Genomic DNA, 16697 nt, shown 5'->3' on the forward strand with positions numbered 1-16697 from the left:
TTGCATAGTTTTATTTTTACTTTTTTATTGTTTACATTGACTGAAAAATAGGTAGAACATGTAGAGAATGCTGCTACATCGAACATGTAGAGAATGCTGCTACATCGAACATGTAGAGAATGCTGCTACATCGAACATGTAGAGAATACTGCTACATCGAACATGTAGAGAATGCTGCTACATCGAATGACAAATAGTAGGTAGAATATGCAAGTTTTTATAAATTGGAACCACAGGTGCCATTTTCCAACAGTAAAGAAAACAAGATTCAGTCAAGCACTTGTTAAATAATTAGAAAGAATTGAAAAGTATTTTAGAGAACACTTTTGTAAGGCTATGACAGGAATGTTGTTTGGGCCACAAGCTGTAAAAAAGACTTTAATTGAGAAATGACTTTATCAATAGAATTGGTAATTTGGATATTGATCCAACTAGATTTGAAAGACAAAAATTAGAGGAAAGGTTTTTTGCAAATAGTTCTGCTTTATCCCTAGGAAAGGTAATCAGGTTAGACCCATGAATGTTATGCTTACTTTTGTTAATGACACTGTTGAAAATTTTCCAAAATTCTCTAGAACCTAATTTTTGAGATTAAATCTGAGATTTAGTAAACTGGGTATAATGTCTGATGCTAATCAGACAGCACCTTTTTACATTGGTTTCTTTCAAAATCTATAAAAAGATTATTGTCCTAAATAGAGTTCTTGTGAAAAAGATGAAAAAAATGATTACAATTGGAAGTAACAGCTGCAGAAGAAAGTGAAAATTATGAATTAGAATAAGGTTTGACTTAAAATCAATGAAAAGGAATAAAAGCTACCATATGTGCTTAGATGCAGGTGGTAGATGTAGGAGGCACATTTGTCAGGAAAAAAATAAAAGCTATCAGCCTAAGGACTGTAACTAAGAAAATCACACAAAAAATCCCAGTTAGCTTTAGGGTAGTAGTAAGTAGTGCAATGATAGGTCCAAAGAAAAAGTTTATAAAAGATTTAGAGAGATCATTGCATAGTCTAAACCAACTGAAGGATATCAAGGAGAAACTTATCACATCAGACACATATAATGGAGTGATACATATAAAGGTCAGAGACAAGACACATATCAAGGAATGATGGTAAATGATTTTAGCTGTTTGGAAAACGAGTCACAAAGTTGACTGTCTGAGTAAGAGATTGAGAAATACAGAAGTTATTATCTTTAGTGCGAGCTGGGTAAGTGGTGTTAGAACCGAGCCATTCGATGTGATAAGCATTTAGGTCACCAATAACAATATCAGCTGAGGGATAAAGAGAAAGGACTCGATTCATTATTTAGTTCGATCATAAAATTACATCTAAAAGAGTGCTATCTTGAGAAGAAGGTAAATGGCTTTGAAGTTGTACCTAAGATCACAGCCCATCAAATTGTCGGCATATCTGTCTAATAGAAAAATTTTGGGCTCTTCACAAGGTAAGGTCAATGCAGCTTAAAAAGTAAAAGAAGTTTTGTGATAAAGTTCCATAGCGCTCTGTAAAACTTGATGAGAGGGCATTAATTCAAAAGTTTGTATGCTTGCCTGAGGAAAAGAGATTTAATAATTTAAAATATTTATTTATTTATAGATAAAAATTATAGAAACGAGTGCTCTATATTTAAAAATAACTCTATATTTAATAAATAACTTTATATTTAATAAATATTGTGTTTTGTTGTTGCTGTTGTTTTTTTTTTTTGTTTTTTTTTTTTTGTCTTAAAGTTAAATCAATTTTTTTGTGGCTTTAACTCATATTATACTTTAACTTTTAACTCTTTTTTTAACTGTTACTTTCATATACTGCTATATTTCTCAAGCATTTCGGTTATTTGCAATTCTTTTGTAGTTGTTTAAGGGGCAAATTAAGTGATCCCGAGTTCCAACATATGTAAAAATTTCTGGTCTTCAAATTCTCAGTTTTATCATTCTTATTAAAAGCTGTGTACACTTTTAATGAAAAGGTTATCTTATCTTATTTTATAAAATTGATAAAAATATATAACAATAAATTTATAGCTGCAAAAATAATAACAGTAAAAATTTACATATATTCTAATTTATTGTTTGTTTAAATATCAGTTAATTTATGTAATACACATTAAAAATAAATTTTCAAATTAATAAATTATTAAAATATTATTATAAATTATTAAAAATAAATTTAAAATAATTGTTACTAAAGGTCCGCAATGTTTTATAATGAGATTTTTTATAATAATTTCAAGATCAATGCACAGTTTTTAAAAAACTAAAAACTTTAAAGACCAGAACTATTTCCAGATATCGCAATTTGTAATTGCTTAATTCGCCCCTTAGTGTTATTGGAAGTTTGAACCAATTTGTTTTTGCATTTACAGAAACAATGTTCAAAGTTGATTGATGGAGGGAAGCAATGTGATTGTTTGTTATTGTTAATACTAAAAGTGAAAGATGTGTAACAACCTGATTGTTTTATGTTGTAAAAATAAATTAATAGTTGTATCTAAAAAGATCATATTTCATCTTAAAAATTTTCATTAAAGTTTCCGTTCTTTTTATTTTTTTTTTTTTTTTGAATAAAAATTAATTTAATCAATCATTGCTTATGTTTAATCAATCATTACTCATATTTTGCCAATCATCACTTTTGTTTGACCAATCATCACTTGTGTTTAACCAATCATCACTTGTGTTTATAAGTTATGATTAACTACTAATTAAATACTCACGTCACTGTTTAGAGAACTATCAGATTTGACAAAGGCACAAGCCCGTGATTCTATCCAAAGTATTAAAGATTTAGAAAAAGAGTTTGAAAACAGTAAAATAGATCGCATTAATAAAGAGAAGTATTTATCATTTTTATTCTTTTTAAGTTTTCTAACATTTTTTTATTACATCAATTTATTGTTATGAGTTAAACAATCATTCTTTTTTAGAATTAAACGTGAGAGAGACAAATTAAGAATTGAGGAGTTTGGTATGCAGAGAAGAAAGGTTAATTGAATAATTAAGTTCATTAAGTTATTGTATTGACATGTTTAAAATGATTTAAAATCTTTTAATACTGACTTCTTTATTATTTTAATGTTTTTATTAAATTTTATACAAATCATTACTATCCAAGTATGCCTTGTTCCTTATAGTTCAAAAATAGTTGCATCCAAAATCATAATATCTAGCTATTTTTAAGAATTATATAACTTAACAAAGTGATAAACTCAAATAAAAGTAATTCCACCTCAAATCACCCAAAGTTTAGGAAATTTTGAACCATGGGTCTGATATTTTCTTCAAACTTTTTTGACTTTTATTCTATGATCAGTAATGAAGGATTCAAAAATCTATGATTAGTAATGAAGGATTCAATAATCTACAATCGGTAATGAATGATTCAATAATCTATGATTGGTAATGGAGGATTCAATAATCTCCATTATATAGTTCATGAAAAGTTCAGTTATAGAACCACATTATTTGGTAAAGTTGTATTGGAATTATAAAAAATTAACAATTTGGTAAATAAAAATTTACATTATATACCAGTGCTAAACATCATGCTAAAGAAGGAATCTAGAAAGGTTTGAACTATTTCTACATTAAAAACATTTTTTTTTTCAGAAAAAATTATGTAGGAAAGATTTATTTATTAGGTTTATGAAATAATTTCTTGATATGGTTTGCACCAAGTAAATTATCCTATTAAGATGTTTTCTATTGGCTTAATGACATCAGTGGCATGCAAAGACCAGCAAGATGTTATAGAAATTTTAAGCTATGAAGAAAAAACAATCATATCTTTAGGTTGTAACATTGAACTATCAAACTTAAAAATATTATGTGAAAGTAATGTATGTAATGTATGTAATAAAAATATTTGTAAATGTGCTAAATATGGCAGAAAGCTTGTTGTAAACCATTCAATGCTCATATAAAGAAAATTACTAGTAAGTAGCTGTAAAATTTAAATATTTTATTATTATACATAATTTTTTTTAAACACAATTCATGATTAGAATAGCAGCTTGAATATAGCTCCTGGAAAGAAACTCTGCAACCTTTGTAAACAAAATATTGCCAGAAGAGTATATTTTCCAAAAGAGAAACAAAGTCAGGGTGAACAAGATGATGAGAACTTCGTAATATCATCATTCAAATTAAAAAGATTAGAAATTAAAATATATAACCAAAATTTGAATATATTAGAAGAGATATAAAACTCATTCAAAACCATCAAAACATATACTCTAAGAAAGAGAAAATGTGTTATGAAAAAAACAGTATAAAAAGGATTGTTGAAAACTTTGATGAAATTAGATTCTCTATTCTGACAATAGAACTATTGTTAAACTTCTTACACTGGCACCACAAGAAGTAAAAAATAATTTGCAAAAAATTATTCTTTTGTAGTTCAAGATGAAATACAGAGCTATCGCTGAAACACCCAGCAATGTTTTTTAAATCTTTTATGATATAATAAAAAACTAAAGTGCTACTAATATAAAGGTAATGAACATGTAATAAAACATATTTCTTGTTGTTTTATATCAGCCAACTTTACACACAATGTAACGTATGTATGTGCACAAAATATATGAATAAATCTTATCTATACTAAAAACCAAAATTCTTAATCTGTCTAAAATACATTCATTCACTGATGGTTGTGCAGGGCAGTAAAAAAATGTAAAAGCTTTTATAATCTATGTTAACTAGCGAGTGAATTGGGTCTTAAAGTTAAATGAAACTTTTTTTACATGTCCCACAGAAAGTAATAATTATAATATAATTACTTTCTTTGGGACTTTAAGAATAATATTATGTGGTGGGATCTGCAGTACTGTAAAAAGATTAACACCACAAGAAAGTTTGAAACTACCAAATCAAAACCAAATTTTTATTCCCAATATAAACATATTGAAAAAACTACCATTCCATAGGCTTGCTCTACACCGGTAGAAATTTTATGTTTGAAAAAGCGGAAATGGAAGAAATACAAAATGAAAAAAGTATTGTGAACTATTACAAATACAATAAAAATAACTTATGCCTTTAATACATTAAAAAAGTGTGTATACTTTTCCGTTTTAAATTTGAGTTAATTTATCTTTTATTGAATTTGCAAATATTTTTTAGTAATTTCTTGAAAAAGTGATATATTTTTGAAATTATAGTTATATATGTTACTGTTGTTTTTCCTGTTATATTTTCGGTGAAATGTAAGATTATAACTAACTAAAAATATTAAAAGCAGCGAAAATATATTTAAACAGGGGTGTTTTGAAATATTCAGCCCCAAAGTTGAGTTATATAAACTTGTTTTTTATTATTTTTTAAGCATGTTTTTTTAATATTTCTGCATTTTAAGTAAATTTATTGGCTTATGCACAAAAAATCAATATAAATGGCTTATGCACAAAAAATCAATAAAAACTTTTAAAATTTGAACAATACCTTTTTTAGCATTTGTAATATTTTAGCTTGTTCTAAATCAGCAGAAACGACAAGAAAAGCTCATTGAAAAGCATAAAAATGAAAATAAGCAATTTGAAGATCAACGGAAAGAGGTTAATTTATTTGTATAATTTTTTTATTATTTCATGCTTTGTTTATTTTTATTTATTTTTTTGCTTTATTTTTTGTACTTCTAATAATACTGATTTTTATAAGGTTTTTTAAATTTTCAAAGTAATTTACAAAAGCAATAATTAAATAAAGAATAATATAATTACCAGGTTTTAACCATTCTATAAATATTGGCATGAACAAACAAGTTAATCATTTCCAAACGACACTTTCGATTTAGCTATTACTTTCTATACATATCTTTTTGACCTATTCTTTTGTTATTTCCTATTTTTTAGTATGAAATGGTAAACTTTTTATTTGATTTTATTGTATGTTAATAAGGAGGGGGGTGCAGGATTTAGTAGGAAAAACATTGATTGAGGGTTTTCACTTATGCATAAATAAGTATGAAATAATCATTTTGATCAAAGAAATATTTTATACTTTATCAATATTAAAGTATCTCATCACCAACTCTGTTTTAAACCTGACCACTGTAAATTTTCAAAATTAAAAAAGTTTAATTACGTATAAATAAAAAATATTTGCTATATTTTATAAATATTTTGATATAAACTTACTTCAACTTTTAATAAAGAAACTAAACAAACATTTTCATGAAAAAATAAATAGCTGCATCAGCATGATATGATGAGAATTACTTGAAGTGAATCGAATGTAGATTTTGTACAAATGCTGATGTTATTTAGATTTTTCTTTAGTTACCTTTGAAACACATTTTGACTTTAATTTGTTATTTGACTACCTAAAAAGTAATGTTTTTTCAAAAAAAATTATTATCAATTTCATAAGTAATCTTCAACAATATATGCATTATCATTGTCTATGACATTAGTCTTTGAATTTGAAAGTCTTTAAAAGTGATTAAAGTGCTGTCTAGAGTACCGTTTGTGTGACATCTAAACACCGAACTTGGAGGTTTTTCCTATTTTGTTCAAGTTGTGTTCTATAGTACCATGAACGCAATCAAACTTGCTTGCTAAGCAGAACGTAGTGATTCTCGGATTGCATTCGATGTGTTAAAACGAATCCATTAACTTAATTGCCCTGAACCACGTCAAACCGTCATTTAATTATATTTGTCATTGCGCATCACGAAATTCTCGTAGAAATCTATTCTTTAGTACTAAATTTGTTTAATTTTTTTTTTTATTTACTTGTTTTATTCCTTTTTGGTATGATGCATTTATCCATAAACGTAAAAATATTTTTATTTAAGAATTGAAAGAAATACACTTCACGTTTAAGAATGAAATCCTTATTGTTTTTATTTTTTGATCAGCGGCAAGGTTTCGCATTTAAACTTGAATTAAACATTGATTTATTAGTAAAGCTTTTAAGAACATCTGTTACTAAGGCTTTGTTGTCCTTTTCTTTTTAAGGAGAAAATGATTCAAATAAAGTTGCGACAAGGAAAATTGATAATAATTTTTCTAATCAAATAAATTACTTATTTGGTATGATTTGCAACATGATTTTTTCGAGATAAGATGGATTTAAAAAGAAAATCATTTCCAGTTTACAAAAATATTTAAAGCATTAATAATTGAAAGTAATTATGCAGAAAGCAGCCAGCCACAAAAAACTCAAACTGAGATAAAAGCACTTTTGTCTGAATGTTGAATAATCAAATATATGCAACACAAATATTTTGTGAGGCTGTGAATTTTTACTGTGAATTTCTGTATGAAATCCGCATGGCTGGTTTTAGTAGAGCATAGAATTGACCTTTCCTTAATTTGAATTGACCAATCTTAATTTGGCCTAAATTGAGAACTGGCTGCTTTCTGCATAACTACGTTCAATTAACAGTCGGTAAAATAGTTGTTATGGTTTGCAGAATTATTGGCTCGCTTAATTTTATATGCAACTCAATGTTATCATACGATGTTCATAAATCATTACTAAAAAAGATTTACCCCCTGAATGAAAAGTTGGTGTTGCTTCTGTCGTTTGTTGATATTGTACCTGCAGTTAAATATTGTACCTGCTTTCATTAAAACACCACTTAAAATTACTTTTATACCTGTTTAACTTTATACTTGGTTCCGATAATTTTTTTTACTTGAATTTGGCGTTTAAATTTCACTGCTACACCTATTTCTCCAGGTATTATTTTTTTCTACAGTATCTCAACATCTTTGGTATTAGTACTGCTAAATAACGCTGTTTATAAATATTTTAAGACTAATAGAATACTAGCAACATCATAGTTAAAAACTCTTAAATTTTGAACTCTTAAATTTGATATGAGAAAAATGATCAAATGACGTCATTTATAACTTTTAAAAGATGTTAGAAAAACAAAAATTTAATAAATAAAAAAACAACAGATAAAAATTCATCAAATCGAAATTTCGTAATTCCGCTTCAAACTTAATTTATTCATTGATAACATCGCTGATGTATACCATTGTTTACAAAATATTTATATGGATTTAAATTAAATGAGAGTAAATTGAAGATTGCCAGTTTTTATTATGAATAGTAATAGGCTGTTTCGGAAATACCCTATATTAAAAACAAAAGTAAAGATTAAGAGACTATGCTAAACCTGTTTTATGTAAATAGCTTTTGTTATGACTTTATAATAACTGTTTTTAGATTATTCAACTCGGCTACGAGCCAATTATCCGACATATTAAGCAAGCTCAAACGTTAATAAGTCTTCATCAACAGAAATTGTAATTTTTTTATGGCTTTTTATAAGTATTTTTTTATATTTTTGTAAATTATTTTTTTATAACTTCAAGTAAATATATTTATTTAGTCGTTTTTAATAACCTGTGTTAACTTCTTTCTGTGAAGTTCGTATTAGATTAGATGGGGAATGTTTTGAACTGATTGTATCACCGGTAGTTGATATCTTTGTTTTTTACTATTGATGATATATATATATTATCAATAGTAAAAAACAAAGTTTGTAAAAAACTTGTTCCCTTTCCTTTTTTTCCATTTGTTTATGCATACAAATGAAATGGATCAATTTTTGGTAGGATTTAAAAACTGTAAGCCTTGCCACCAGCGCACAGTGGGACAAAACCGTGTTTTTTATGGTAAAAATTATTTTTTCAACTTTTTTTATTAGAACTGTTTAAATTAATTAAACAAACCATATAAAATGAATATCAAGCTTATATTTATTGGAAAAACTTAAAAATTTATATTAAAAGGTTTTTTTTTAAATTACTATCAAAAATTTCAAATTATATTTTTCTTCATTCTAGAACGTAGAATATTCGCAAACAAAAAATTAAACAACACCCCACGGTGATTTAGAAACACTTAAAATTTGGCCAAAATGCAGATTTTTGAGTAGCGCAATTAAGACAATGTTTTTAGGTAACTATTTTCTACAGTTTCTTATGATTCTGAGGATATAAAAAAATAAGTAGAGCAGGGCTAGTTGAGCATAGGAGTTTTGCAATTAAAATATCTATGCATCCCATGACAAAGCATCTAATGGATGAAAGTTAGAGAATTAGAATGTTAACACAATGTACAACAAATGATTGCTGAAAAGCAGGTAAGTAAGGTACACGTGCACTTTTTTAATTTTGGACCAAAAAAGTAAAAAAAAAATTTCACTATTTTTCTCTCAGATGCTTATAAATTATTTTATCTGCCATTATTTAATCTGCCATTATTTAAGTGTGGATATTTTACCAATTTATTGGACTTTCAATTAAAATTAACCATTTTTTCCTAAGTCCTAATGTTCTTTTTAGAACTTAACTAATGTATCATCTTGTCTAGTAGAGGTAAGTTGCTTTGAAAAAAGTGAATAAAACTGAACTATCGAACACAAAGAAACAGCTTTGATAAGAAATAATTTAACAGTACATTTATATATATTTTTAAAATTAGTAATTTTTAAATCGGGCTTCAAAGTTCAAGAGTGTTGTATAAAATAGTATTTTTATATTTTATGACACTTTCTTACTATTTAATTTTTTCTCTTCTTTTACTTACGTCATAAAAATGCATAAAATAAAAAAGTTTATAAATTATACTCATGCTTATTGTTAGTGAAAATTTTATTTATGATTCACTCAAGTTTAGTATCCTGCATATTTATTTGTTTTTTGATTGCTTAACATACCTCATACTATTGCACAACTTACCCCGCTGGGGCAAGTTGAGCAGCTCCGCAAACTTTAGGCAATATCTTCTCAAAAAATTTAAAAGCTATACTTTTTTCTTAAATTTTTAGCAGGTTAAATTATCTTTCAAGTATTGAAAAAGTTATGTAAATCCAACATTTATGAGATCTAACAGATTTAGTGAAAATTGCTCAACTAACCCCGCTCTACCCTACTGAAATAGTTAATAATACGTTAATTTATGCTTGAAAATGACCAAAAACAGTTTTTTTTTATCATTAAAATTTTATCATTATTAAAACTTAATTTCCTCCCTAAATTAGGGAGTTTAGGCAATATTTATAGCAAATGTAAATATTTTTTATATTAAATGCATTATATTCCTTAATATATTTCCTTTTCAAAATGGTTTCAACCACCTCTGTAGCTTATTTAGTTCCAAAGATATACGTGTTTTAATATTTTCAATTCATAGACTTTTTATGAAATATTTTCTTAAAGTATCTCGTTCAATTTTTACCACCGAAAAAAAAACTATTTTATCTTTTTTTTTTTTTGCGTAAAAAGTTGCGTAAACTAACTTATAATAAAATTTTATTAGAAAATAAATTGTAAATCTAAATTATTTGAACAATTCATAAGTAGAATTTTTTGGGGGGTTAACGCAGATGTACCATGAAGTAGTCAAATAACTGTATAATATGTTTGAATATGTTTTAAACCTTTTTGACACAAAATAAATTTTCAAATGTTTTAATTTATAATACGTTGAGCGTAACAAAACTTTGATGATAAATATTAACTTAAATTAATTTTATTTTTCTTTAATAAATTATCAATTGAACAACGTGGACCCAAATAAAACACGCCGAAAACGTCAAAATACGTACAAAATAAAAATAAATCTAAAATTTATTTTTACACAAACAAAAAAAGAAATTAGTCAAAGACTTGTTAATAATTTCAGTATCGTTATAGATTCAAAAAAAGATTTAACCACTTATAGTCTACTGATTCGACTAATTTATTGTTTTCAGCACCTATCATAATATAAAAAATGTTATATTTTTTAATGGGGTTAGGGTTTTTAACTTTTTAAAAATTTTGAAAACAATGAATGAAAAACTCGTTGTTCTATTTCATTGTGTTTGGCTTTATTTGATTGTGTACTCTCGAGTCCTTAACTCAAGGGGGGGGGGGCGTTTATCATTTTGGGAAACTTTGCCACCCACACTAAGCTTATTAAGACCCCCTCCCGTTTATTAATTTTTACTTGTTTTAACAAAAAAATTATATTTAAAAACTAAAAAAAAATCAGTGGAAATCAGCTTTAAAAATCAAAAAATACATACTAGTTACTGATAAGTAATAAAACTTTCAGTGTAAATTCTGACCCTCCCCTCCACCGGTTCATTAAATCTTGACTAACCCCCCCCCCCCATTCACTTTTATTACCCCCCTCTTGTATTAAGAAATTGAGATTACATAGATTAACAGACACATGGAAATACTTATACGGATTATCTTATCTATCTATTTGTCTTAAACTTTTTAATAGATGTTTTAAATCGTTTTGTCTTTGAAATAAATTATCGCACTATTAATGTACCCAAATTTGACTATATGTTGCAAATTATTTGAACTCAGAAAAAATATTTTAATTATCGAATTTTAATTCAAACTTCAGAGTAGGCTGTGTGTGTATTGTTAACAAACAATTTTATACATAATTTGGCTATTCCGTTCATAAATTAGACAAAATTGTCTAACTTACTCAACGAAGTGCACCAACGAGAAGGTAAGCCATAGGACTTTGCACTCCATCCGTGAGCTGTCATGTTGCCTAAGGTTAGCCCTCCATTTCTGGATTCTTTCCTTTACTTGATAGGCAGTTCATGTAAAAGTAATAGTAAATTAGCCTAAGGTTAGCCCTCCATTTCTGGATTCTTTCCTTTACTTGATAGGCAGTTCATGTAAAAGTAATAGTAAATCAGCCTAAGGTTAGCCCTCCATTTCTGAATTCTTTCCTTTACTTGATAGGCAGTTAATGTAAAAGTAATAGTATTTTTGCATAAGCTTTTTTTTTTTTTTTAATAATAAAAATGTGCAGTTAAGCTGCAAATAAACAACAACAAATAAACAAAATTGGTACAGATAAACATATCAGATATGATTCATACTATTTGTAAAGATAAAAACCACTGAACTCAAATGCAGTAAAAACAAACTATTGGAACATAACAATAAAAGAAATAAGATTAATATATACTGTAACATAATTCTAAATTTACATTAAATAAAATTACCTCGCAACCCTAGCTACAAAGAATAAGATCACCTTTTTCAAAATCAATCAATAAAGGAAATGACCATACTTCATCAGGTTCGTTATCATACTTAACAAGGTATGTAGTTCTTCTACCGTTTAATTGATCAATTTGAACCACTTGCGCACGTTCCCAAGATACTTTAAGAGCATCTTCTTCTCTAACACGATGTTGTATAGAAAAACCTACAAAATCAGATGGGTTATTAATAATTTTTGATAAGGAGTGCTTTTTTTGTTGCTCTATTAGTTTGTTTAGTTTTGCATCCTTAATTTTTTCCATTAATTTTTTTTGTTTTGTTTTCAACAGCTGCATCACGTATTGTACGAGGCTTTAAATTATTACTTATATTATTACTTAAAGATTGTTTGTTTGGTGTTAAACTTGCTTGAATAACAATAAGAAGATTTTGATATAATTCCTCTGAAGACAAGTTTATTCTTTTGCTTCCTTCTACTTTTGTTTTACAAAAATGTTTTTTGTCACATTCAACACATAAGATTATGCGATAAAAATTAAGTTGAGCAAGGAGTACTTTTGATTTCAATGGCTCTTCTATATTAGAAACTGTTTTCTCTGCTTCCTCTAATGATATCCATGCCCTTACATTTAAATTTATCAAATCATTACAAGCTGCAACCTTTTTATGTTGTAGTTTAATTTCTTCTCGATTTTTTTCTTCTTGCTTTGCTAGAAGGTGCATAGCTTTATCTTTTTTAAGAGCTTCTTTTCTTTCATCATATTTGCTTTTCATTAATGTTACTTTAGTTCTTGAATATTCAAGCAATTGTTTTCTTTCTTCATCTGATTTACTATTAAGCCATTCTAATGTTTGGTTCTGAGACCACATTGTCAAAGCCTGGATAGTTTGAACATTTGCATTGGGTTTTGTGCGAACCATTAAATCCAAAATGGCAAAGTCGCTTTCTGATGCTTTATTAGTGACAGGGACATTAGAAGCAGCTTCAGAAACAGAATTAGATGGATTCCAATATTTACCACCTGGTAATTGATCAGCACACTGACGTTCCAAAATAACAAGAATTGAGTGGAAAATAATTTCAAGTGATTGAACAGTTAAAGAATCAAACTCATCATTTTGAGTGCATTCAAACAGCTTGGTGTAAACCACATCTTGATGAAGAAGATTGGTATCCTCAAAAATTTTTCCATTAGCAAACAATAAAGAAGATGCATCGATACAAAGAGATGAAAGTCTAACTTTCAAGCGAAGTAGGTAGGGGTTTAAAAATAATATACTATCAAGTGATTCGATAATTCTCCACATTGGACCAGTAAGTAGTTTGTCAATAATACCTAATGCACGGACTTCAGCAATGAATACAAGATTTGTGATATCTTCCTTAATTGCTTTTAATAAATTATTAGGGTTAGGCCAAGCATTAAGAAATTCTGTTATAGAATCCTTATGATAGTATAGGGCAGCTGCATTGTAATACAAAATATTAAATCGATTTCCAATAAATGGAACAAAATAAGATTTATCGTTACGAGAGGAAAGAAAAGAATTAAACCATGATGCAACACCAGCTTCCTCACTACCCCTTGAATGAAATGCCTTACATGTAGTACGAACTAACCGTACAGCACCACATTCTTTACCACTAAAAGCAAAAACAGTTTCAAAATCATTTTGAAGCAGAATTTTTTCAAAAGAATTTAAAACTTTATCAGTTTCAGAAGCAAAATTAGCAAGCAAATGAAGTTTACAGAAAAAATTACTCATGTCCTTCATATTGTCTTTGACGTTTGAGGAAAGAAAATCCCAGTTACTAATTGCAATAGGCAAAAGTTTTTCCCTTAATGTTTTTAACTGTGAGTTAAAAAGAGGATTAACCGAAGAAAGATCAGACATTGTTGATTTTATTGATGTTATTAGTTTAGCAAAATTAATTTCTTTTTCAGTAGCTGAGTTGCTAACAACGTCACAAATGTCATCTACTATATTAGTAAAGTTTTGCAAAACAGTTGCTGCATCTTTGCCAACCACTTCTGACAGACCAAAAGATAAAGTTTTCCCACTAGTTGTAGTAATTTGAAAGTTTTGATAATGCTTATGGTATTTCTGAGTACCATCACCATGCAAACAATTGCCTATATTAGAGTTTTTATTTATCAAATTATTTTCAAGCATTGCTTCCGCAACTTGAAATTGACCTAAAATTGAAGCTTCCTGCATTAACCTACATTTTACAGCGGCTGATGGCAGTCTAGATATGTTCTTTTTGGCTAGTTTGTTTAAAACTACTTTTATGACTTCGTTGACACTATTCATACTCACGTTCATTGAAAGAAGTTTCATTATTGTTTCTCGAATGTCATCACTGTATCTGCCATCTTCAAATGTTATTACTTCGTCATCATCCAGCAAAGAAACCAATTTTTGAAGTTCTAGATTCTCCTCTTTTAAAATGTTTGTCTTACTATATGACGAAACAACTTCCTTCTCTAAACTTATAACATCTTTCATATTGTTGTGATTAATATAGTTGGTTTTATTTTGCAAAATAACTTTTAAATTACTCACTTTTTTTTGCAGCTTTACTTTTTCGTTTTTTAATTCAGAAATGTTTATGTCTGAGTTTTCAAGAATTGAATTAATATCTGTTATTTTATTTTTTAATTGCAATATTATTTTTTTTTTCTTCATTTTTTAACGAATTTATTTTATTCTTTTTTATTTCCAGCCGAGTATCACGATATTTTATTTTTTTATTCAAATTTCTAACATTAAATGATTCTTTTTTTGACTTTAATAGCTCTAATTTGTTTTCGATATTATTAAGCTTTTCTTCTTTTTCACAATATCACTTTTTAATAAAGTTTAATTCAGCTTCTATTTGAGAGTTTTTTGAAATAAGTATTTTTAGATTGTTTGACATATCTTCAAAATCTTTTAGATGTGTAAAATAATCCATTCGTAAATCCATCATAGATTCCATTTTCCTTTTTAAAATTTTATTTTCTTTTTTAAGCATTTTGTTTTCGCTTATCAGTATTGTTTCTTTAAGAATTTCGGATGCATTCACTGTATTATCAGAAAAATTTGCCACAGGTGGAAAAAAGGCTTTACCTAATAACAATGCTAATTTTTTATTTTTTCGTTGTTTCTTTAATTTTCTGATGGTGTCAACTAATCTATTTATCTTTTTGGCTAAAGCTTTCTTGCAGCAGAACAGTTCAACTTTAAAATCCACACAATATCTACAATATATTGCATCATAAGATGTATCTTTTAAAGCCAAATACCAATCATAAATACTTTCATTTATCATTTTATCTAAATAAATAAAGATTTTCCAGTCATCAATTCGAAAAAATATATAAACATATAAATATATTATTTTAAGTCTTTTACTTATTATATATTAAATATATACATATATATATATATATATATATATATATATATATATATATATATATATATATATATAATATATATATATATACATATTATATATATTATATATATATATTTCTTTTTATACAATTTACTTAGTTTTTAAGTTTATATATATATATTATATATATATAAACTTAAAAACTAAGTAAATTGTATAAAAAGAAAATTGTAAGTTACAAATAAGACTTACTGATAAACTGCTGTGATTCAATTACCAAATGGTTAGCAAAAACCACATTAACAACACAAAACAAACTCACTTTAGAATACCTTTAGTAAAAATTTATAATAAAATCTCTGCTATATAAAATATTGAATTCAACGTGTGCAAAAATCTTTAGTCAAGTAAAAGAAGAAACGGCAAATTTACCAAAAATATCTAAAGACGGGGGAAATTATAATAATCTTTACTTAGATAACAAAAAACCTACCCTATAAGACTACATAAAAAAAAATAAAATCCTAATTCACTTATTAATAAATAGTTGCAGAATTTGTTTTTACGTGGGGACGAAAGAATTATTTTAACTTACTTGTATTTTAACAAAACTGAAAGATTTAAAACTAAATAACTTTATCAATTCTAAACCAAAACGTCGTCCCCAAACAAATTATTGTAGTACAACCTTTTCTAAAAAAAATAACATCTACATGTACGTATATACTATTTATTTTCATGGGTGGGTTTTTATCCTTCAACGCCTACATAAAATCATTTCTGGCGTTTTTTGGACGAAGTTTTTCAAAAATATATTAACGATTTTTTTCCGCGATAAAATGTCACGTGACAAAACTCCCTACCTAAATACAAAACCTTTTATTTTAATTTTCTCCCTAAATACCTTTAAGTTTAATTTTTATTACATTTATTTATAGATAATAGATAATTCTATTTTAATTTATCAAAACATTCGAACATGTACTTATGCAATTTGTAAGAAATGAACTAGGACCTTTTACCTTCGGCTTCCTTTGTGAAATCAATTTTTTTTAAAGAGACTTTGAATCATTCTATAAGAAACCAAAAAAGTTAGCTGCTCCAACTTGCCCTATTTAGAAATAATGTGGTTTCAAAAAACTCATTTTATTAACCATGAGCGAGGTTTCGTCTCGTTTCTCGTGAGAAATGGGACTTCTCGTGAGAAACGAGAAATAGAAAATTCTCGCGAGAAGTAGAACGAGACTTAAATATTATATTATTTTCCAAATTAAAAATTATTATAATTTACAAAATGCTTAATAATATGTTTTTTTAA

The 16697-nt window shown here is 27.0% G+C and overlaps 2 protein-coding genes across 3 annotated transcripts in view; one reads left to right on the forward strand and one right to left on the reverse strand.

The window, feature by feature from the left end:
- plcbh2 (phospholipase C, beta H1) overlaps window positions 1-8364 on the forward strand; it is a 155025-nt gene extending 146661 nt beyond the window's left edge. Inside the window, exons 28-31 of the mRNA XM_065799973.1 lie at window positions 2737-2844; window positions 2935-2992; window positions 5476-5562; window positions 8189-8364. Coding sequence (XP_065656045.1) covers window positions 2737-2844; window positions 2935-2992; window positions 5476-5562; window positions 8189-8272 — 337 coding nt within the window. The 3' untranslated portion in view covers window positions 8273-8364. The remainder of the gene's footprint in view (window positions 1-2736; window positions 2845-2934; window positions 2993-5475; window positions 5563-8188) is intronic.
- Window positions 8365-11764: 3400 nt separating this feature from the next.
- Window positions 11765-16155, reverse strand: LOC136081803 (uncharacterized). Of its 2 annotated transcripts, XM_065799975.1 has the most exons (3): window positions 15975-16155; window positions 15632-15711; window positions 11765-15315 (listed from the first exon to the last, which is right to left on the reverse strand). In XM_065799975.1, the coding sequence occupies exon 3, from the start codon at window positions 14683-14685 to the stop codon at window positions 12283-12285; it is 2403 nt and encodes an 800-aa protein (XP_065656047.1). In that variant the 5' UTR covers window positions 14686-15315; window positions 15632-15711; window positions 15975-16155; the 3' UTR covers window positions 11765-12282. The 2 variants fall into 2 exon arrangements, with proteins under 2 accessions (XP_065656047.1, XP_065656046.1); XM_065799974.1 differs by lacking the exon at window positions 15975-16155 and having other exon boundaries at window positions 15632-15901.
- Window positions 16156-16697: the final 542 nt, after the last annotated feature.

This window comes from Hydra vulgaris, chromosome 06 (assembly GCF_038396675.1).
Source record: "Hydra vulgaris chromosome 06, alternate assembly HydraT2T_AEP".
NCBI classification, from domain to species: Eukaryota; Metazoa; Cnidaria; class Hydrozoa; order Anthoathecata; family Hydridae; genus Hydra; species Hydra vulgaris.